Raw genomic sequence first — 22,475 nt, 5'->3', positions numbered from 1 at the left:
TGTGCTTTCAAGGGGACCCTGGTCCCACTTCTTGGCACAGACAGAAACCAGCTCAAGCTTGAGGCTCTCTGGTTTTGACTAAGCCAGCTTAAAAGACCTGCCTGCTGCCAGAACTCAAGAAGTAGATCTACCTCAAGACACCATACCAGTACTTCTTGCCAGAGATTCCCTTGGAAATAGCAAGCAGAGAGTTCATTCTTTCCCTCCAGACACATTGACCTAAAATATACACAGTCTGATTTCACTTTATTCTCCTTTTTATGTATTCTCCTGCTCCCAGATCTGGAAACAGAACAAGCTGTGCACCCAGCAGCCCAGCTTTGAGCCATATTTTCTGTTTCATTTTCCCCCAACTCACCCTAGGTTCCTTGCCCAGGTATTGGGGTAAGAAAGTAGAATATACAAGGACCCACCATCCTTGCCACTAGCTGTGAGAGCCATCCTGGAAGAATGGAAGGAGTTCCAATGAGGGATGAGAGCCACTTCAAGGTCATCTTCCCAATAATATGTCCACTGATTTGATCAGATTTGGGTGGTGTGCTGGCCAGGAGCTGGTGGCTGCAATGCCTCCAACTGACTGAGGAGGACAGGGATGTGAGGCCGCTGCTGGGGGTCCACAGTCATCATAGAAGACAATAGCTGTCGCAATGCTGAAGAATGCCTGTGGGAGGGGGAAGGCAGAGGACTGGAGGCCACCTAGAACTGCTAAGATTCCAAATTGGCCAAATCTAAGCAAGAGTCTACAATGCTTGGCATCCCTCTCTTCTTCCTGCTCACCTGGGGCTTTGTGGAATGCTGAGTTCATTCTGCACAGCAAGGGCCACACTGTCACCCTTCTGGAACACCATATCGTAAGGGCCTTCCCCAAACATCATGGCATAAAGCACACAGCCTAGGGACTGAACATAATTTGGTTAGTTCCTGGAAGGTGAAAAATGTCATCTATCTCCTTATTGCTATGGTAAAAGAAGACCATGTAAGCTAAATATATGCCAACCTCACCCAGAGGAACCATGTGAGCAGGAGGGAGGCCTCCGTGGCCCCTGCTTAGCTAGTGCCTCTAGCAATTCAGCCACAATGATTGCACGGCTTCCTGAGAACAGTATCAGTGATGGTTCTCAGGAAGGAAGTGAACGGTTGTGGAGACATCCTGTGGTTCTAGGGTTCCATGCAACAGAAACCAAAGGTCTTCTTCCCTGTACTCCAAGAGTTACAAAGCCACACCCTTCCCCACCCAGGTTCCCACCCACAAGCTCCTCACCCAGACATCAGTCCGCTCATCGATGACACAGTGGCTTTGCACAGAAAAAAGTTCAGGTGCCCGGTAGGAGATGGTGCACCGCTGAGCTGCCCAGTCCTGGAACAGTGTCCCCAGAGCTCAAAAGTGGAGCACAAGCTATATCATGTGACCAAATTGGTGCATGCATCAGAATGATCTGGGGATGGGGAGGAGATGGCCAAAGAAACCAGGAGACTCTCTTACCTGAAGAGCTAGTGCCTGGCGAGAGCCCTCCACTTGAATGCATGCTTGATTCATAGAACCCAAGTCCATTAAAACTGGCTGCCCCTCATCATCAAGCAAAATATTGGTGGGCTTCAGGTCCCTGGAGGGAAGTGAAAATGACCCAAAGGCGCCCTGGGCAGGGAAGCTGGTATCCCAGGGAGCACCATGGAAAGTGCAGAGAAACCCCAATTCTCTTGGCACTGCGCTTCCCCCTGGCTTCATCAAGTGCATAGGGCCCACCCACTGACCTGTGTGCATAACCTTTGGCATGAATGGCCTCAAGGCCTCTGCAGATACCCAGCAACAACAGCAGGATCTGGTCTTCAGTCAGGAAGCTGCCTTGGTCCTTCAGCCTTTCTATCTCATTCCACAGTGTACCTTTCTACAACACAAGTTCCCTGTGCTGAGACATTTTTCAAGCCTCTACTTCCCAGGACTCTATTTTGTATCAGTCTGTCCACCCTTTTACCACATCCACTCTTCCTGATCGCCTGGGGGCTTTGCGTGATGTCAAGTTCACAGGGGACCCTATAGTCCTCTGAGCCCCAACTTAACAATGGCCAAAACTAGCCGGGCAGCGGTGGCGCACGCCTTTAATCCCAGCACTTGGGAGGCAGAGGCAGGCGGATTTCTGAGTTTGAGGCCAGCCTGGTCTCAGCCAGTGAGTTCCAGGACAGCTAGGGCTACACAGAGAAACCCTGTCTCGAAAAACAAACAAACAAAAGGCCAAACCAGGGCATGTGCTCCTAGAATGTTTATGTTTGCCTGCCCAGAGCCCCTGGTGGGGTTGCACAATGTTACAATCCCCTCTGTAAGTACACGCTTCTCTGACCTTGAAGAAGGGCAGCAGCAGCCAGGCTTCATGCTTAGCACCTCGTTCTTTCAGAGAGTAAGCCATGAGGCGAAGGATGTTGGGATGCTGGAAGAGGCGATGCATCTCTGCCTCTCGTTGGGCTTCTTCCTGGTCTTGCTGCTCATGGCACAGGATCCGCTTCAGGGCGTAGAAGTGTCCATCATGCAAGCCCTCCACTAGGTCCACATAGCTGAACCCACTGTGGGCCAAAGGGGTCACAGTGAAGGACCATGGTCATGTCCCACATAGCTCGAACCCAGAGGAATTCCCTTAGGGAGGAGTGCCTTTCACACTGAGTAGAAACCCTCCCAAGATGTAGCTCTCATATAGTTTCAAGACATTAGAATCTGCGTTTCCCAAGAGCAGGGGCACAGAAATCACTGAGGTTTTGGTCTGAGCATAAGATGTTCAATTAATTTCAAGTCCTCATGAGTCAGTCACTGGGTGACATGTTTTAAAGAATATACTATCTCACTGAGTTTCCACAAGTCCCTCAGCGAGACATTATAATCATCTCCTTTTAAGCAGAAGAAACCACAGTTGACTTAAGGTCACACAAGGTAGATCCAGGAGGCCAGAGTCTAAAATCCACTTCTTGACCCGTTCAGCTAACCGGTCAGGTGGGGTAGACTCTAAGGCTAACACTCTTGCAACTCTATCACTGTCCCTAAACGACCTGGGTCTAGCTAAGTGACATCCAAACACTCACCCCTCCCCCAATTTCTGGACGAAGAGGTAACGCTTATTGTCAATGATGACAGTTCCCCGGGAGCAGACACACAGTGCGTGGCCCATAACGTCTCACTCATCCTCTTCAGGGATGGTCTTCCTTCCAGGGAGAGTGGGCTCTTCCAGGCGATGGGGTGGGGTCCCGGCGGGTCATGCTGGAATGGAAACAGCAAGTCGCGGGTCAAGAACAATCTAGACAGCCACGGAGGTACCAACCAGGAGAGCTCAGGCTCACCTCCGAGAACCCATATTCACGTCTAAAGAAAACTGGCCCTGGCGACTCCAGCGCTAAAAAGGCTGAGTTCTGGCACCCCAAAGCCTCAGGCCACGCTGCGTCTTACCAGGCCGCTTCTTTCAACCCCGGCCCACCTTCGGCCAGGTCCAGCTCTCGCACCCGTCAGGCATGGGGTGGCGGCGCAGGAGGTGCGGAACTCGAGCCCACCTCTGGCCGAGTCCACCCTCCGTCGCTCGGGAACGAGCCGAGGGTCTGCCACTACAAACTCTACACCGACCCGGCTCCAGACTGTGCGAGGGGCCAGGGACCGGAAGCCAGGATGACATCATCAGTCCGCGTCGAAGTAACGGCCCGCTGTATCCTAGCAACAAGAGGCGGCAAGAGGATGTGGGGACCCGGAAGTGAGAGGCCGGGGCCCCGCTAGACCTGGGGTGGATTGGTTTCTATATCTCGCCGAGGGTTCCCACTTGGCCCTCAGTAAGGGTCAAGACGCAGGGACTAGTACCAAAGGGGAGCAAAGCAGGGCTCTGCCTGAGGCCCCTAGGACCTCTGTCTCCCAATGTCGGAGGTAGGAGGCCTTATAGCTCCCGCGCGCTGGAGTTAGAAAGTGGCTTTCTACAATCTAGCTTGGAGGAGGGACCAGAGAAGGGCGGGTGCTGACCCTGAGATGCCAGGAGGTCTGACCCTTTAACACTTTCAGGGGTCTAGCCTGTACTCCACTGTCTTGGCTAGTGTCTGTGTCTGTGTCCTTAAACTAGAGTGCCAGTTTCTAAACCTGGTCCTAACAGTCTCCTAGCTGTGTGACCTCCTGCAAGTTATTTAGTCTTTCAGATCCTCACTTTTCCCAGCTGTAAGACAGTACCTACGGCTAAATGTCGTGAGTTACAAGGCCAAACTGACTAGTTCCAATCCCAGCTCTACTGAACTAGTTGTGACTTTGGACAGCTACTTGTTATTTCTAACCTTCATTTTCCTCGTGTGTAAGATGAGAATGAGAGTTATCTCATGGGTTGTTTCAAAATTAAATGAGATGTCTTTCGTACAATTTTTAAAACATAGCCGTATATAAATGTGTGTCAATAAACAGAAATAATAGTATTTTCTACGCTGATCTTCAGATCTACGGCTGTGAAGGCAGGAGAAGTGGAAAATTAGACTTCTAAGCCTATGAACTATGCAGTTTGTTTCACATCTCTTGCCTAGACAGGCAGGATATATTGGAAAAGGGTGTACCTCCAAAAAAGATAGTGACCAGGACAGGCTCCTTTTAACCCCTTTCCACAGCCATGATCGCTGCGAAGATTTTCTAGGGTTTCCACTGTTTCTGAATCAGTTTTAACCTTACTGCTACCGTGCATATAGATTTAATCTGATATGTGCCGGATCCTTTGCTAATCATGAAGATTTAAGACGCTCTAAACTGAACTTTCGGAGGGCTGACAGAGCGTCTTAAATCTTCATGATTAGCAAAGGATCCGGCTTGTTAAAGCACAGACTCTAATTCTAGAGGTCTGGGGTAGGACCCGAGATTCTGCGTTTCTAACAAGCTCCCAGGTGATGCTAATGGAACTGATTCGGGTTCAGCACTTCGAGAGAAGTAATATTTTACAAACTAGTGAACGGTGAATGGCTACAGGCAAAGTCCGGGTTAACGGCCTGAAAAGTTGAGGTGGTCTCCGCCCCTTTGCTTGAGTCCGATTCCCTCCCAGGAATCCAACACGTGACTGGTGGGAAAGCCCTCACCGAATAGAAGAACTTTGTAAGCTCAGAAGATGCCACCCGACCTGCCTTCCCTGCTGCTGCGGCTTATGGTCCTGCTGCTGCTGACCCAGGTAAACCTAGAGGGTCGGACTGTCTGCCTGGGTGTGGGGAGAGGAAAACAGATCCTCAGTGGAGAAATGGTTAACTACCGACAAGGCCAGTTTTAAACTTGGCAGACACTGATCCTTACTCCGGACCTCTGCTGAGCCAGGCTTTCGCCCTTGCAGGCAGAAGCTCGCTCCTTCGTAGTGGATCGGGAACATGACAGATTCCTCCTGGATGGGGTCCCCTTCCGCTATGTTTCTGGCAGCCTGCACTACTTTCGAGTACCGCGAGTTCTGTGGGCCGACCGGCTTCTCAAGATGCAGTTGAGCGGCCTCAACGCTGTGCAGTTGTAAGAAGTGCTCGCGAGAGTTTTGTGGAAGCGAGGTTTCCTCTTCCTTAGAATGGGGTTCCCCAGGAAAACTGACTTGGGTTTGAAAGGGTTTAAGCTCCAGGACTCCTCAGGCAAGGGTGAGAAAGGATGGCTCAGAATCTCTTTCTAGCTGCTTCTCTGCAAGTTCTGAGTCTCCTAGGGAACCTTTGGGTCTTGTTAACATCTTCCTTTCTCAGTTATGTGCCTTGGAACTACCATGAGCCAGAGCCTGGGATCTATAACTTTAATGGCAGCCGGGACCTCATTGCCTTCCTGAATGAGGCAGCTAAAGTGAACCTGTTGGTTATTCTGAGACCAGGACCTTACATCTGTGCTGAGTGGGAGATGGTGAGTTAGTTGGGAGAAGGACAGAACCAAAGGTGAAGTTCCTGTGGGTTTCAACTCCTTTCTGCCCACACTCTAGGGGCCATTTCCAGCCCTATACTCAACTCCCGCCATTCTTGCCTCCCACTTTACAGTAGATAAAACCTGTCTGTAGCTCAAGAGGTGGCTTATCCTGTAATCCCAGATTTTAGGAGGTAGAGACTTTAAGACTGAAGATAGCCTGTGTCAACCCCCTCCTGCCCCACCCCCCACCTCCCCGCCCGCTCATGTGTTGCCTTTATGTTTTTCTTAAGGGAGGTCTCCCCTCTTGGTTGCTTCGAAACCCTAATATTCATCTGAGAACATCAGATCCTGGTGAGTTGAGACAACAGATTTGAATACCTGAACAAGAGGCCATCCCTCACTTAGAGGTCATACATTTATTCTTTCCTTCATGTCTGGCAGGATGCTAGAAACTGGGAACTCAGAGACCTGGTCCCTGTGCAGAGTAAAATGTACAGTAGTGTAAGTTGCAGAGGAGGCTCTGATGCACACCTATAATCTCAGAGCTTATAAGGTGGAGACGGGAGGATCAGGAGTCCAAGACCATCCTCCTCTATGTAGGAAGTTGGAAGCCAGCCTGGGCTACTAGAGACCTTGTATCACATTAAAGGAAAAAAGAGAGTGAGAAATAGAGACAGTTGTTTTTCAAAACTATAAATAAGATCATATACTGTGACTATATTGTACAAAAACCATATGAATAAGGAGTTGAAATAATTAATAATGAGAAGTGTTGAGGGTAATGAGTAGTGAGAAGAGACTCTCTGAGAAGGTAATGTTTTAGTTGGCTTCTGTGGAAGAGAAAGCACTGATCGTATGAAAAATGTGGCTGAATGGTCCATCCCTGGGATGGATGGGAAGAAACATGGCAGATAGAGGCAAGTAGACCAGCATGGCTGGAGCAGTAGTCAGGGAGGCAGGACTGTGCCAGGGAACTCCTACTGAGGTAATTATGCAAATGGAAGAGGCCCTTGCAGTCCTGTGATGGAGTTTTGTGATTATTCCAACCATAGTAGAAAACCACTGGGAAATTTCCCCAGAAATATGCCACAACTGGATTTGCTTTAATGTTATTTCAGCCTGGATGCAAATGGGCTAAAGACAGCAAGAGTGAGGAAATGAATGGAGATTCTTTTTTTTTTTTTTTTTGGTTTTTCGAGACAGGGTTTCTCTGTGTAGTCGTGGCTGTCCTGGAACTCACTCTGTAGCCCAGGCTGGCCTCGAACTCAGAAATCCGCCTGCCTCTGCCTCCCGAGTGCTGGGATTAAAGGCGTGCGCCACCACGCCCGGCTATGAATGGAGATTCTTAAGGTAGATGAGTGATGATGACAGTGCTTAAGTACAGTGATGGTAGTGGAAGTAGGAGAAGAGGCAGACCTAAGAGACGGCTTGGGATCGAAGAGTCACAAGACTTGTGGACATATTTTTATTGGATGAGGGGGCCAGGTGGGGGCCACTGGTAGGAAAAGAAAGGAATCAATTTTCTGACCAGTTAAGACCAGTTATTGAGGAGAATGGGAGAGGCTGGAGGTGCAGATGACTGGGCAGTCCATTTAAAATGTGAAGGTTAACAGAGTCCCAACGTGCAGCCTGTTTTGTTCAAGTGACCTCCAAGTTGTCAGCTTTGCTGTGTGTGATCTGGCAGACCTCACCACTCTTGACTAGTAGGCAGCACTGGGCACGACTGGCTACCCTGTCTTTGAAATACATTCTTCTAGCCAAGCATGGTGGTGCATGCCTGAAATGTCAACACTAGGGAAAGTGAGGCAAAGTGGTCCAGAGTTGAGGGCAGCCTGGTCTCCACAGTGAGCTATCTCAGAAGACAAGACACAAAGCTCACTCTTTCTGTAATGATGCTTCACTGGTCTGGCCCTGACTCACAAGGTTTCTGACCATTCAGTCCCATTTGTTTCCTCATTTCCCATTCCTCTAAGGGCTGGAAGGTCCCAGGGCTCCGTCCTTGGATTTATCTCTTTCCTAATTTTCTTTTCTAGGTTATTTTATCCATTTGTGTGGTAGATTTAACCTCTGTTGACCCCCAAATATATATCTTTCTCCTAGGACCTTTCCCATGGCTTCTCCACACATATTAACTCCTATGCCCCTATTTAGACAAATAAAATGTGCAGTGATATAACAGAAACCGAGATTCTGGTACAGCCTTTCAAAGCAGCTTCTAGTTTCTAGAGTTTCCCCATCTTGGAACTGTAAACACTGCAGTGTAACCCTTCACACCTCTCCTGTCACCCTACATTCAGTCTATCATAAAATCCTGTCAGTGTGACTCTCAACAACATTGAATTTAACTATTTCCAGTCACTTCTGATGACACCTACTAGTGTGAACCTCCCCTTACTGCCTTCTTAACAGCATCCTCTTTGCTCTTCCTAGTTGGCCTTTCCTCCCATCTAGTCTGCTCTTAGCATAGCAACTAGTGGGCTTCTCTGAAAACATTTTAAACCTCCATCTCGGGTCAAGTCATACCTCCCTAACAAACCACATATTCGGCCTCCCAGCCCTAGGCCTGGCTTCCTGGTATCTGTTGCTGCCTGCTTCCTTGGCCTCAGCCATACTGCCCTCATTGCTGTTCTTCATACTTAAGCACCACATGCAAATGCCTCAGTGTAGAAGGCATTCGCTCGCATGTAGTGCTTCCGCAGAAATCTCCTTCGATGATAACTTCCGGCCACCATCTAAATTTTAAGCACTCAACCTATTTTATGCCTCCTTTCCTGCCTTGTTCTTCTTGTCCCTAACACACTATGTCATTTTTCTCATCTATTTATTGTCTGCGTCCACTCAAGAAGGGACCCATAAAGCCGAGGTTCTTTCTGCTCGTTGCTCCTTCTATCCACCTAGGACAGTGCTTGAAGCAGAGTCACCCATGCATATTTGTTGAGTGAATAAAAGTGGTATCATATGTGCTTGGATGGGTCTCTTGTGTAAAACATAAGAAGAAAAATAATTAAATGGGTTAAGAATTTTAAAAAACAAGCTGGGCATGGCGGTATATGCCTTTAATGGATTTGGGTGGCAGAGGCAAGCAAATCTCTGTGAGTTTGAGGTCATCCTGGTATACATAGGAAATTCTAGGCCAGTCAGGGCTACCTTTTGAAACCTTCCTCCCTCCCCCAAACAACAAAGAAATAATACTTATGAGACACAGGCAAAACTACTTGGTTGTAAACCTAACAACCTGAGTTTGGTGCCCTTGGACCCCTGTGGTAAGGGAGAGAACCAACTTCTGACAGTTGTCGTCTGACCTCCACAACTGTGCCATGGCTTGAATGCACACACACACACACACTAAAGAAATGTAATTTAAAACTTTTGTTTTTTAAATTTAAAAATGAGCCAGGCAGCCGGGCGTGGTGGCGCACGCCTTTAATCCCAGCACTTGGGAGGCAGAGGCAGGCGGATTTCTGAGTTCGAGGCCAGCCTGGTCTACAAAGTGAGTTCCAGGACAGCCAGGGCTACACAGAGAAACCCTGTCTCGAAAAATCAAAAAAAAAAAAAAAAAAAAAAATGAGCCAGGCATGTCTTTGATCCCAGCACTCAGGAGCAGAGGCAGGCAGATCTCTGCAAGTTTGAGGCCTGCCTGGTGTACAAAGCAAGTCCAGGAAATCTAGGGCTAACAAATAATTAAAAAATGGTCAGAAGGTGGTGGCACACACTTTTAATCCTAGCACTCTGGAGGCAGAGGCAACTGGATCTCTTGAGTTCTGGGCCAGCCTGATCTACAGTGATTTCCAAGACAGCCAGAGTCACAAGGAGAAACCCAGTCTCAAAAGCAGAAACAAAAAAATAATTTTAAAATGTTCTTTAAAATACTTTTCACTGAGTCTCCCCAGAGACTGCTGTTTCCTAAGCTCTGTCCTCTGGTGGTCAGGGGTGCTCTAACAGCACTGGATCCTGGCTTTGGTGCAACAATTAAAGACAAATGTACAAATACTTTTAAAGGATTTATTTATTATTATATCTAAGTACACTGTAGCTGTCTTCAGATGCACCAGAAGAGGGCATCAGATCTCATTACAGATGGCTGTGAGCCACCATGTGGTTTCTGGGATTTGAACTCTGGACCTTCGGAAGAGCAGTCGGGTGCTCTTACCCACTGAGCCATCTCACCAGCCCCCAAATACTTTTTGTAAAGCTCTTAAAAGAGCCCACTTGAAGTGAGACTGTGTAACAAAAGGATCCGTTCTTATCAATGGGACAACAGATAAGAGTGTTGTTGTTTGTTTGAGACAGGTTCTCCTGTAGTCCAGCCTTAGAATTCCTATTCCTCCTGTGCTGGGAGGGGCTTTCTGGAGAAAGTTAACATCAAAGATGAAGATTTAGTCATGTGCCAGCCTTTAGTCCTAGCCCTAGGAAGTTGAGGTGGGCAGATCTCTGAGTTCAAGGACAGTCTGATTTACATAGCAAGTTCCTAGACTGTCAGGCTTCATAGGAAAACCTTGTCTGGGGGAAAAAAAAAAAAAAAAAAGAAGAGTCTAGACGTGAGAGAAAATGCATGTCACCCTGCCTGGTTACCTGAATTCGTTGTTTGAGACCCTGATGGTGGAAGGAGACAACTGACTCCTAACAGTTGCTATTCACATGAGCTATGACACATTTATTCACACAGGCACACCAGTGTTGCTCTCAAGGACACTGCATTTAACCACTTTGCGTATCCCTACTGCTCTCTGCTGGTCCAAACCACTCCTTGGCTGATATATGTGTATAAATAAATGAGTAAATAAATAAATGTAATTTAAGACCATGAGCGTGAGCTGGGCGTGGTGGTGCACGCTTTTAATCCCAGCAGAGGCAGGTGGAGACAGAGGCAGGTGGATTTCTGAGTTCAAGGCCAGCCTGGTCTACAAAGTGAGTTCCAAGACAGCCAGAGCTATACAGAGAAACCCTGTCTTGAAAAAAAAAAAAAAAAGACCATGAGCATGAAGAATTGAGGCATAAGTTAGCACATCAACTAGGGGAAGGAAGATAGGAGGAAAAGTCAGGCAGAGGATAACACACGAAGTCGTTGAAGGATTCTAAAAGGAATAAATAGGAGTTGAGAATTTAAGGCATAAAATTGCATGGGCTGATTCTATACAGGTCAAATATTACTTTCCTGTTAAATTTCACAGTACTCTTAGGTGCAAACTGATTATATAATAACTCCATATAGTGTGTTTAGCCTTTTTCATAGATGGAGTCTTAGGAGACACTACTCTGCTGTTTCCTGTGCTGAGAGTTTCCTCTGAGAGTCACTGCTCCTGAGGCTGGAGCAATGGCTCAGCACATATGGAGGACCCAGGTTTGGTTTCCAGCACCCATGTGGTGGCTCATTACTGTAACTTTAGTTTCAGAGGACCTAAGCCCATCTTCTGACCTCTTCTGCAGTCACCAAGCACTTGATACAAGGACATACATGCAGGCAAAAACACTCATAAATAAATAAATAAATAAATAAATAAATAAATAAATAAATAAACTTTAGAGTCACTGCTCTCTTGATTTAGTTGTGAGCCAGGGAAAAGGATGCTACAGCCCAGACTTAGCACCGAGGTTGCTATCAGGGATACTGTGGTGTGTGGTGGGAGTGAGACCTTCAAAAAGTTGTGGCCCAGCTGGGCAATGGTAACTTCAGAGGCAGGTAGATTTCTGAGTTCGAGGCCAGCCTGGTCTACAGAGTGAGCTCCAGGACAGCCAGGGCTACACAGAGAAACCCTGTCTTGAAAAACCACAAAAAGAGAGAGAGAGAGAGAGAGAGAGAGAGAGAGAGAGAGAGAGAGAGAGAGAGAAAGTAAGTTGTGGCCCCTAATAAGCAGAACACACTGCTCCTTCCTTTAGCCTTCCTTGAAGCTGTGGACTCCTGGTTCAAGGTCTTGCTGCCAAAGATATATCCATTTCTCTACCACAATGGGGGCAACATCATTAGCATTCAGGTATGACTGGGAAGTGGGCTGGCCATGAGACAGGTACACACTGTTCTTAGCCTCTCTGTCTCCTAGCTGGGTTCTCTTTTTTATCCCTGGCAGGTGGAGAACGAATACGGTAGCTACAAGGCCTGTGACTTCAAGTATCTGAGACACTTGGCTGGCCTCTTCCGTGCATTACTAGGAGACAAGATCTTGCTTTTTACCACAGATGGGCCTCAAGGACTCAGATGTGGCTCCCTTCAGGGACTCTATACCACTGTAGATTTTGGCCCAGGTCACTTAAACAAGGGTTGGGTGTGGAGTCTGGGACACAGGCACCTCCTCTGTGATACTTTGTTTGTTTGTTTATTCAACACTTTTTTTTTTCTCCTTTTGCAGCTGACAATGTGACCAGAATATTTTCCCTGCTTCGGGAGTATGAACCTCATGGGCCATTGGTGAGAGGCCATAGGGAAGGGGAATGAGAAAAATCATGTGGCTGGAATGGGTCCAGCTTGCTCCCACCTCATTGTGGCTCCTTTCGATTCTCCCTCTAGGTGAACTCGGAGTACTATACAGGTTGGCTGGATTACTGGGGCCAAAATCACTCCACACGGTCCAGTCCAGCTGTAGCCCAAGGACTAGAAAAAATGCTCAAGTTGGGAGCCAGTGTGAACATGTAACTGGAGACACAATATGTTCCCGGGAGCTGGGGTTTTAAAGTTAAGATTCCATAGGTCAGATGTTGCCCTTTCTCCCTCACCCCCCACTTTAGGTATATGTTCCATGGAGGTACCAACTTTGGATACTGGAATGGTGAGTATCAATTCCCTTTGGTGGAATCAGGGAGGAAACAAGGAATCAGAATCTTGGGCTGGATAGATTAGGATACGTAGAAGCTGTGTAAGATGACCACTTCCCCTCTAATGACAAGATTTTCTGCACAGGGCTCTGTGCTTAGTGCCCATCAGCTAAGATGATGTTGAATTAATTAAATTACTTTAACCCAGGAGCTGACGAGAAGGGACGCTTCCTTCCAATTACTACCAGCTACGACTATGATGCACCCATATCTGAAGCAGGGGACCCTACACCTAAGCTTTTTGCAATTCGAAATGTCATCAGCAAGGTGCCCTTTTATTAATTGGGAGAAGGGAGTGGGCCCATATTGTACAGGCGCCCTACAAACTGGTAGTGTTGTCTGGGGAGCAGAGCCCACTTAGCCTTCCATGAAGCAGTTCCCATTCATATAGAACCATCTGGGGAATTCCACATGTGAAGAATTATAGGGTCTTCATGGCTCGCTGCAGCCCATCCCTGGGTTCCAGGTCAAGAACCTTCTTTTAGAGCCTTGGATTGTTTTGGTTTTCCTATGACTACTGAGAGAATTTGGGCTCAGTTCCAGGAAATTCCCTTGGGACCTTTACCTCCTCCCAGCCCCAAGATGAAGCTTGGACCTTTGACTATGAGCCTGGTAAGTTTCTCCCTATCTTTTCTGATTTTATACTGTTTTCTGAGTCAGTTACCTTGAGCAGCCCCCAATTCAGAAGTTTAACAGTTTGGTTGCCCTTTGTCCTCACAGGATGGGAATTTGCTGTCTTTCCTAGACTTTCTCTGCCCGCAAGGCCCCATCTATTCAGTTTTGCCATTGACCTTTGAGGCTGTTAAACTGGTAAGATAGAAACTTTTATCTGATGGGAATGGTAGGCTCCTTCAACAGCTACAGCCCAAAGTCCCTTTGGTTGCTAATCTTCCTTACAGTGCTCCTTCTTCTCACCATTTCATCTTAAGTCCTCATCCTTCTGTGTCTAGGACCATGGCTTTATGTTGTACAGGACCTATCTGACTTATCCTGTTTTAGAACCAACACCATTCTGGGTGCCAAATAATGGAATTCATGACCGTGCCTATGTGATGGTAGACGGGGTAAGAACCTAATTCCCAACCGTTATGCTTTCAATCTCATCCCTTCCCCAAGCACCAGCTTTAATGTTAACTCACCCCCATCCCTTCCCCATCTGTCTGCCCAGGTTATAAGCTGGGATTCAGGGAGAATGTGATTGTAACTAGGGACATGGTGGGGCATACTTGTATTCCCAACCACTAAGTAGTCTGAAGCAAGGAGATCACAAGCCACAAGCCTGGGCTGTATAGTGAACATAGACACTGTCTCAAAAGAGAGAGAGAGAGAGAGAGAGAGAGAGAGAGAGAGAGAATGAATCAGGAATGGCAGGCATCAACACGGTGATTACATTCTCCTTGTCCTCCAAATAAAGTGTTCTAATGTGACTCACTGTGTAGTGGCCAAGAACTAGACACTGTGACCTTCTTTTACCAGAGCCTATCTCTTATCCACAGGTATTGAAGGGCGTTCTGGAGCGGAGTTTGAAACAAGAACTGTATTTGACTGGGACAGTAGGGACCAGGCTGGATATATTGCTAGAGAATATGGGGAGGCTCAGTTTTGGGTCTAACCACAGTGACTTCAAGGTGAGCTAGGTTTGTCTCTTCTTCCCCAGGACCCTTCGTAACCAACTCTCTTGAGGAACAGGGCCTAGTGGAAGAACTCTGCCTTTAGGTGTAGACACAGGAATGGTGCTTGAGGACGTGGGCATGACCAGTTACATTCCAGGGCTTGATGGGGCCAGTGTGGCCCTGACTCAGTGAGTGACTTCTCACTTGCTTCCCCACAGGGCCTGTTAGAACCTCCACTGCTGGGGCAGAGCATCCTCACTGAGTGGATGATGTTCCCTCTCAAGGTGGATAAGCTTGTAAAGTGGTGGTTCCCCCTGCAGCTGATGAAAAGAGCCCTGCCTCAAGCTTCCTCTGTCCCTGCCTTCTATTCCGCAAAGTTTCCAGTTTTCGGCTTGCTTGGGGACACATTTCTCTATCTACCTGGATGGACCAAGGTATTGCTAATGGTGGTAGAAGGAATTGTGGGGGTCACATTATAAGAAAACCAAACAGGAAATACAAATTGTAATTCTGATTAGAAAGCTGAAAGGGGGCGACTCCATCCTGGAGAGCTGACCCTTTGTTTTCCACTCCACCCCTTCCCCCAGGGTCAAGTGTGGATCAATGGGTTTAACTTGGGCCGGTACTGGACAATGCGGGGTCCACAACAAACCCTATACGTGCCAAGACTGCTGCTGTTTGGTAGATCAATCAACAAAATCACTTTGCTGGAGCTAGAAAATGTGCCTCATAACCCCCAAGTCCAGTTTTTGGATAAGCCTATCCTCAATAGCACTTTGCATTGGGGGTATAACTTTCTTCTCTCAGAAACACAAGGTTCCTTTGAACCAATGGAGTTAAGTGGGCACTGAAAGAAAGATGACCCTGGAGTCTGAGACACAGGGCAGCATCCTTTGGTGATGATCACAGTGACCATAAAGAAGGCTACAATCCCTCTGACTGTAAGTACACACAGTTTTCTTGCCAAACTTTATTATGATTAAAATTCCAAAGACAGTACTGGCTCCACACACCTTCGTGGCCCTGTCTTTGCCTCGATTCCTGAGTGTCCTTCACCGCCCATCTTCCAAATGTCAAGCTTCATGAGGAGGAAGAGAGCTCTAGGTCGGGATGTGTCCTCTTGGGACCCAGAGTTGGCCCTAGGTGCTTTAAGAAATCAAGATGAAGGTCTCCCCGCCTGACTGCGATGGTCTCGAAGACAACGTGTGGAGCAGAAAGAGAAGTCGAGGTAGTGAAAGGGAATGAGGCCTTGGAGGGACACTCCACAACTCCAGCAGCGTCTGAACAAAAGGAAGGAAAATGATTGGACAGGTACCCCACAAACTTTCCATCTAAGCGTTGCCCAACCCTTAAAGGTCCCAGGGAAACTCAAGTCCCCTTTGCCACCCTTCTGAACATCATGAAGGCACTCATTCCCCTTACCCCAAATGGTACTATAAAATAGGAGCCCACCCTTCCACTCATCCCGTCCCCATACCCAGCACTGGAAACTGCAGAGTCAGGAACTGGAGGGCTAGGAGCTCCCAACTGGGCAGCAAGTCGGCGCTCTGCAGCCAGAGCTCTCTATAAAACAGAACCAACCGATGTTACAGACAAAAGTCCCAGAGATGAACAGTGCACTCAGGAAATAACGGCTCAGTCTGGGGAGGGGAGGTAGGCACTTATGAAAGCCCGGCAGTGCAAGACTTTGTAGCCTACCTTCTCCCGGTCACTGAGGGCAGCAAACCGCCGTTGCTCCTCTTGCTCTTGTTCTTCCTGCTCCCTCTGCTTCTGCTGCTGTTGCTCCCGTTGCCGTCGAGCTGCCTTCTGCTCTTTTTTCCTTGTAGCCTGCCGGGCCTCCATTTCTTGAGTCAATGGCCCTGGCACCTGGAAGATTTCACAAAGATATTATAAAACTACAAGGAAGCAGAAAGGACCTATGAGGATCTCTGATGCCCTCCGCTCTGTAGCTCCTTTTCCAGCTCACCCGAGCCTTGTTGTAATCATAGGCATCAAGATTCTTCTCCATGAACCTCCGGAATTCATTACGCGTTGATTTGTCAGCTGCTACAGTATAAGGTGGCCGAGCCCTAGAATCCCTAAGGACAAAAACCCAAAACCAAGTTCAACTTGCTTCCTGTTTTCCTGGCATCACCCAAGGAAATAGTATCAAGTGCCAACATGAGCCAGCACATTAAGTTCTCTATACCTAAATGGGGTCAGGAAGGAGATACTCACTGCACAGTGGGATCAGCACCTGCTTCCAGCAGCAAACGAACTACTAAGCCTCTTCCAGCTGCGGCTGCTGCATGCAGGAGAGTAAAACCACCAGAGCCCAAAGGGGCACTGAGCAGGGACTTAATTCCAGGGTCTACCGGCCCAGTGGCTAGCTGCAGCTTTAGCACCTCAACTTCCCCAGCACGACAAGCAGCTAAAAGCGTGTCCCAGAGCTCTGGCTGACCAGGGGCTTTAGCCTCATAGACCAAAGTGTCCAATGGGGTTTCAACCTCTTGGGTTGGCTGTGAGAACGGCTCATCTTGAGGTTGCTGAGGAAGAGGCCCATGTGCCCCACACTGCTGCTCTTGACTTCTCTCCTTCTTCTTCCTCCTCCTCCTCCGCTTGGGCAGTACTTCAAATTCACGAAGATCCAGGGTCCCCAGGGTCAATTCTACTAGCTCCAACTCTACTTTGGAACCATCTTCTTCCTGAGACTCTGAACCTAGAAAAAGATAGGATCTTAGATCTATCTAAGGAATAGGGAGAGGGTTGAAAGATGTGTGCTTCCTCAGATAGGTTTACATTTATAACAGATGCTCCAGATGATCCTGACACGAAGTGTTTTTATTCTAGCCCTGGACTCTCCCAGTGAACAGGACAGTACAGAGTAGAGGAAAGCACCAGCACAGGGGCGCACACACCTTTAGTCCCAGCCCTTGGAGGCAGAGGAAGGGAGATTATAATAATCTAAGAGATTAAGGCCAGCCTGGTTTATCTGGATGAATTCCAAGACAGCTAGAGCTATATAGTGAGACCTGCCTAAAAAACAAAAACAAAAAAACCCCCAAAACTACCACCACAACAAAAAACAAAAAAGAAGACAAAGCAATCAAAACAAACAAAACCCCCAAAAGAGTATAGGAAAGCAATGCTTAGCCCCAAGCACAGCATCCAATCAAACTCAAACACCACATTCCCAGTACCAGGAATATTATCTATGAGCAGTCATAAGATTTGGCAAGTCACTGAACATGTCTCAGTTGACGTGTGGTAATACATACCTGTAATCCCAGTATTTGGAAACTGGAGGCAAAAGGACAGTGAGTTTGAGATCAACCTGGGCTACAGAGAGCTCCCTGTCAGCCTGGGCTAGACAATAAAGACCCTGCCTCGATAAAAAAACAGCCTGGTGTAGAGGCTCGAGTGCAGTCCCAGCATTTGGGTGGCCAAGGCAGGAAGACTGCCATGACTTCAAGGCCAGTGTGGGTGCTACACAGGGAGTTCTAGACCAGCCTAGGCTGAAGTGAGACACTCTCAAAACAACACAAGAAAAACCTGCTTGCTTTTACAGCATGCCTTAGCTTTATAAACAGATGCTCACAGGGATGAGTGGATGGACGGACGGATGGCCGTGGGTATAGTTTAAGGGGCAGTTATGAGAACTGGCCACTGCAATTCCCAGGCAGATAGGCTGATGGTGCTCAAACCTTGTTTGAGTGGTTCTTCATCCTGCCCAAGGGGCTTATTTGCATCACTGGGGACCTTTGTTTTTTCTTTCTCAGTATCCTTTTTCCTCTCTTCTCTCACTGGTTTCCAGTGTGTCTCAGGAGAGTGAAATCTGACCATTTCTCGAGGGTCTTCATCTACCATGAAACAACAACAACAAAAAAACTTTCTCAATTTTAAGTGTAAGGTCAACTGTGTGGCAGTCCACCAGCTGGAAAACTCCATGGATACACATGTCTGTGTATGAGTCCCAAGATCTGGAATAGCTCACCATACACCTGCAAGGTGGTCAGCTTATGGAGTACACGCTGAAGCTCTCCAAAAGTGGGTCTGCGGGTGGTGAGAGGGATATCCCAAAGCCGGGGATCATCCCTTTGTAGGGGTGCCCCTTGGCCTCCAAAGAACAAGGACCGGCCAGAGCGTGGGGCTCGGAGCAATACTGTTTCTGCCTCCCCTAGTGCCTTGGACCAGATTGGCCCCGCCAGCAGGTCACGAACATCCTAAAGAGAGTAACTCCACTTAGCACAGCTTCATCTGCTGCTTTAAAAAATCTCCAAACCAACAATGGTCCTACGATCATACGAAGGGAGGGTAAGGTAGAGAAAGAATGAGAGAATGTTTCTGGAAATTACTATTGTCTTCCCAGAAAACTAGAAAAACATGAGATGAGTGGACTACCAGATCTGTGAGGCCCAACTCACCTTATAGAGCATGGCTTCATTGTAACGCCTCAAGTTGGCTCCAGCAGAGCGGGATGCCCTACCATGGGCATCCTGAAGCCCCTGGGCTGTGCCCCGCTTGGCCCGCACAGTGTAACGGTGAAAGGTTTTGTGTGCCACCACTTCTCTTCTGTAGACAGCAACAGACTCAGTACTGTAGACCTGGCAGTACTCCCAGGTTAGTGGGGTCCATCCTTACCCCATGCAACACTCTCTCACCCTTGAAAAATGGCACCAGCAAAATGTCCAGCTGCAGCCATGAGCACCACGTAGTATCTGGGACCTCCATTCTGTAGGTTTTGTAGTAGCAATTCTGCCTTTTCTGGGGGAATCTAGATGACACATCAACAAACATTCCACATGCTGCATGCATTGAAAACAAGAAACCAAGTGTTATATTGAATTATCTCATTTATTACAACCATCTTGCCCTCATTTCCATTTTACAAAGGATACACATGGCTTCAAGAGGTAGTAGTGAAGATGGGAATGATATAATCACAATCTAGACTTAAATCACTTGACCCATTCAAGATTCTGGCCAGTTCAATTCAAGATTATGCTGTCAGGTATGATATAGCCTTACTCAAAAGGAAGAAAATAAGACATACATTGGCTGAAGAAAACCTAGTATACAAAAGTTGGGAGTGAGCAGACAATCTGGACTGTTACTTGCCTGGTGAGGGCCTAGGACACAACGATAGGCATAAAGAAACTGGCCCTGGGCGTTTTTGAAAAGGACCCGATGTGGGTAGAATCCGGGGGGCCGGTTAGGTTTCTCGGATTCAGCCCTCCCCTCATCCAGTGGCAGCAAGTCCTCTTCACTGCTGGAGTCTGAGTCATCTGACCCTGAGATGCTGGAAAGGTCCCCTGAAGACAAATATGGGCCATACAAGTTTGGTACTCCACCTTTGACCTTTCCTCGAGCCCCACAGGGTCCTCCCCACCCCGCCCTGCTCCCAGGCAGGCTTCCCGTTTCAAGCACCACCTGTGGAGCTTTGCTGTTCAAAGTCTGAGGCAGACAGGAGAGGCTTGTTCTTGAGTCGTTGTTTTAAGTTAAAGCGATGCCAATCAAGCTTATAATGTTCTCTCTGGTATGAAGGAAAAGAGGGAGGCAGAGAGTGGAAATATAGTCCACCTTGGCTGTGTACAGTAGACAAAGCTAGTCACAGATAGATAGGAAATGCAACCCGGTTAACACTAAGGACACTAGACAAGGTGTGGACCTTTATTACTCAATGTAAACCCATGTCCACCTCCTCCTACCCAGAATTACACTTTTTTTTTTGGGGGGGGGGTGTTTGGTTCTTTGATTTTTTTGAGACAGGGTTTCTCTGTGTAGCCCTGGCTGTCCTGGAACTCACTTTGTAGACCAGGCTGGCCTTGAACTCAGAAATCTGCCTGCCTCTGCCTCCCAGGATTAAAGGCGTGTACCACCACGCCCAACTTACACTTCTTTTTTTTTTTGTTGTTGTTTTTTTTTTTTTTCCGAGACAGGATTTCTCTGAAGCCCTGGCTGTCCTGGAACTCACTGTGTAGACCAGGCTGGCCTTGAACTCAGAAATCCGCCTGCCTCTGATTCCCAAGTACTGGGATTAAAGGCTTGAGCCACCACCACCTGGCCAGAATTACACTTCTGCTTCTACCATCTAACCTCATCCGCTGGCCTTTTACCTGTTCCTGGTGGTTCTGGAAGATCTGGTCACAGGCTGAACAAAATAATTTCTCTGAAATATCCAGAGAATACGGAGATACTTTTTTCCCCGAGCTTGTGTTCTCTTCTGAAAGGAAGAAAAGGGTAATTGGAAGTAGAAAGGGATTATATCCAAACCACAGTGAACCTATAGTACCCAGGACTATACTGAATACCTGATAATACAGAAGAAAAACCTGGCATGACCTTGACTTCTAAGAATTTACACTCTGGCAATCATGAAATAAATGACACAGTAACTATTTTGTACAATAAATACACTTGAAAAGATACATGTAAACGTAAATCGTAAATATTACATTTCAGTTATCAAAGTGGATTGTTTAGGGAAATCTTGTAGAAAACAAATGGCAGTAAGGTTCAATCTTCTTTTTGATGTTGGGGCTTTAAGATCTCACACATCCTAAGCATGTTCTGTACCACTGAACTGTATCCCGCCCCGAACTCCTTTTTCAGTGTATTGACTGCTACCCAACACATCTGAAGAACCTTCTAACAAGGGTAAATTACCAAAACTGAGCCATCAATCAGGAAAATAATTCCTGAATCCATGTCTTCCAAATCCTCAGATACACAGTTACGGCTAACTCTAGAAGAACTTCTATCTCTTTACATCAAACTTAACTGAAGCTGGACGTGGTGATGCAGCTCGGCAGAGGAAGACAGATGTCTTATGAGTTAGAGGTCAGCCTGGTCTACATAGTGAGTTCCAGGCCAACCAAGGCTATTCAGTAAGACCCTATCTCAAAAACAAAACAAAACACCCCCACTGATATGGTTAATGGGCAACCCCTTGCTCTCAAAAGTGAACTTGTGGGTGTACACAGCGGTCTCTCTGAGTTTAAGCAAGCACACACCCAGGAAAACAAGTCCAGGGATGGTCTTCTGTCACATCTTGATACCTAACCAAAACCTTACATCACGGTGTCTGAAAGGTCCCTTTAGCTCCCTTCCTAGTAAGCCCTAAAATACTTCTGCCGCACTGGGGATGGAATCCAGACCTGTACACTGTACAGTCTAGGTTTTTCTTAAAGTCCCACTTCTCCTTCTTGCCTCAGATTCCTAAGTGCTGGGGTTACAGGTGGGTGTTAACAACTCCCAGATTAAATTTATTTTTAACTATATAAAACCAGTTCCTAAATGGATGTTTACATCTTATAACTCCCAGTTGCAGTGGACAACCTAAAAAAGTGCAAGAAAACACAGCCGAAGACAAACTAGTGTAGAAAATCAGTAAATTATTCTGTATTTAGCAAAAGGGAATATATCTGACTGGAGTCTACTTCGATTTGAAATAGACCTAGGAAAGGTGTTTTAAAAGCAGTGGTATTAATGTAACGAGATATAAACAATAGCTAGAAACCTTTATGGTGACAATTTATGGGCCAGCCCTGTATAAACAAACCAAGGCTGAAATATATCGAGGAAAGAAAAAGCGGACCAACATAAAGTCAGTGTGGATTCCTAAGCTGGGAAATCACGATGTAAGTCTTCCGTGTTAATAGACAGCACGGAACCCTGTGACGTTCCTCATAGGTCCACCCCAAAGCATCCCGGATACCTGGACAGGAAGTACGCGGTGCCCAGGCCAGAGCCTCCCCAGGAGCTTGGCTCACCAGGCTCAGGCCCCGAATGAGTGGAGCTTCCCCGTTGAGGGACAACAGGGAAACGGAGGCAGGGGCTGGGGCTGCACGTGGAGCTGGTGACATGGCTGAAGAAACGGAGGGCAGAAACAACTCTCCAGAACGAGATCCTACTGCCGCGTCGCCAGCCGGTTTGGCCATCCCCACGCAGAAATGCCCTTCAGCCTTCACCCGCTCCCACAAATCAGTTCTGCGGTAAATACGTGAGGATCATCAGGAGTGAAATGGAGAGCACCAAGACCCAAGTCCAGGAGTTACCAGTCAGAGGCTACCCAACGGAACTACTAGCACCGACACCGAGCCTCGTCACTCGACCGGCCCTCAGAAGCCTCCCCTAATGTCCCGAGAGCCGAGCCACACGCAAGACCACGTTCGAAAACTGGATTTCTGCAACACCACAATTCGGCGGCTACGGAGAGGCGAAGGGGACAC

The 22,475-nt window shown here is 47.6% G+C and overlaps 3 protein-coding genes across 11 annotated transcripts; 1 reads left to right on the top strand and 2 right to left on the bottom strand.

Moving 5' to 3' along the window:
- Positions 1 to 229: 229 nt before the first annotated feature.
- Stk16 (serine/threonine kinase 16) lies at positions 230 to 3,637 on the bottom strand. Of its 4 annotated transcripts, none has more exons than XM_085838457.1 (8): positions 3,322 to 3,637; positions 3,067 to 3,241; positions 2,337 to 2,556; positions 1,753 to 1,886; positions 1,484 to 1,604; positions 1,262 to 1,357; positions 778 to 899; positions 230 to 661 (listed from the first exon to the last, which is right to left on the bottom strand). In XM_085838457.1, exons 2-8 carry the CDS (start codon positions 3,150 to 3,152, stop codon positions 523 to 525), a joined length of 918 nt encoding a protein of 305 aa, XP_085694583.1. In that variant the 5' UTR covers positions 3,153 to 3,241; positions 3,322 to 3,637; the 3' UTR covers positions 230 to 522. The 4 variants fall into 4 exon arrangements, with proteins under 4 accessions (XP_085694583.1, XP_085694582.1, XP_085694589.1 ...); XM_085838456.1 differs by having other exon boundaries at positions 3,428 to 3,637; XM_085838463.1 differs by having other exon boundaries at positions 3,456 to 3,637.
- A 70-nt stretch (positions 3,638 to 3,707) lies between these two features.
- Glb1l (galactosidase beta 1 like) lies at positions 3,708 to 15,275 on the top strand. Of its 3 annotated transcripts, none has more exons than XM_021157469.3 (17): positions 3,708 to 3,722; positions 5,031 to 5,153; positions 5,310 to 5,476; positions 5,695 to 5,845; positions 6,136 to 6,196; positions 11,723 to 11,817; positions 11,911 to 12,085; positions 12,190 to 12,248; positions 12,348 to 12,469; positions 12,566 to 12,606; positions 12,801 to 12,919; positions 13,190 to 13,264; positions 13,373 to 13,462; positions 13,603 to 13,716; positions 14,149 to 14,280; positions 14,484 to 14,699; positions 14,853 to 15,275. In XM_021157469.3, exons 2-17 carry the CDS (start codon positions 5,094 to 5,096, stop codon positions 15,114 to 15,116), a joined length of 1,941 nt encoding a protein of 646 aa, XP_021013128.1. In that variant the 5' UTR covers positions 3,708 to 3,722; positions 5,031 to 5,093; the 3' UTR covers positions 15,117 to 15,275. The 3 variants fall into 3 exon arrangements, with proteins under 3 accessions (XP_021013128.1, XP_021013119.1, XP_085694576.1); XM_021157460.3 differs by having other exon boundaries at positions 3,710 to 3,889; XM_085838450.1 differs by having other exon boundaries at positions 3,710 to 5,153.
- Ankzf1 (ankyrin repeat and zinc finger peptidyl tRNA hydrolase 1) lies at positions 15,221 to 22,450 on the bottom strand. 4 transcript variants are annotated; one of them, XM_085838443.1, is made up of 13 exons: positions 21,962 to 22,450; positions 20,361 to 20,464; positions 19,675 to 19,777; positions 19,363 to 19,556; positions 18,906 to 19,018; positions 18,669 to 18,816; positions 18,239 to 18,467; positions 17,949 to 18,104; positions 16,483 to 16,963; positions 16,232 to 16,343; positions 15,964 to 16,131; positions 15,743 to 15,828; positions 15,221 to 15,545 (listed from the first exon to the last, which is right to left on the bottom strand). In XM_085838443.1, exons 1-13 carry the CDS (start codon positions 22,182 to 22,184, stop codon positions 15,422 to 15,424), a joined length of 2,241 nt encoding a protein of 746 aa, XP_085694569.1. In that variant the 5' UTR covers positions 22,185 to 22,450; the 3' UTR covers positions 15,221 to 15,421. The 4 variants fall into 4 exon arrangements, with proteins under 4 accessions (XP_085694569.1, XP_021013140.2, XP_085694572.1 ...); XM_021157481.3 differs by having other exon boundaries at positions 20,361 to 20,467; positions 21,962 to 22,448; XM_085838446.1 differs by lacking the exon at positions 18,669 to 18,816 and having other exon boundaries at positions 18,906 to 19,049; positions 20,361 to 20,467.
- Between the last annotated feature and the right edge of the window lie 25 nt (positions 22,451 to 22,475).

Source organism: Mus caroli, unplaced genomic scaffold, assembly GCF_978045245.1.
Source record: "Mus caroli unplaced genomic scaffold, Mus_caroli_1 scaffold_1, whole genome shotgun sequence".
Lineage (NCBI taxonomy): Eukaryota > Metazoa > Chordata > Mammalia > Rodentia > Muridae > Mus > Mus caroli.
Note: the sequence above shows the minus strand (reverse complement) of the source record. Positions and strands in the feature narration are given on the sequence as shown.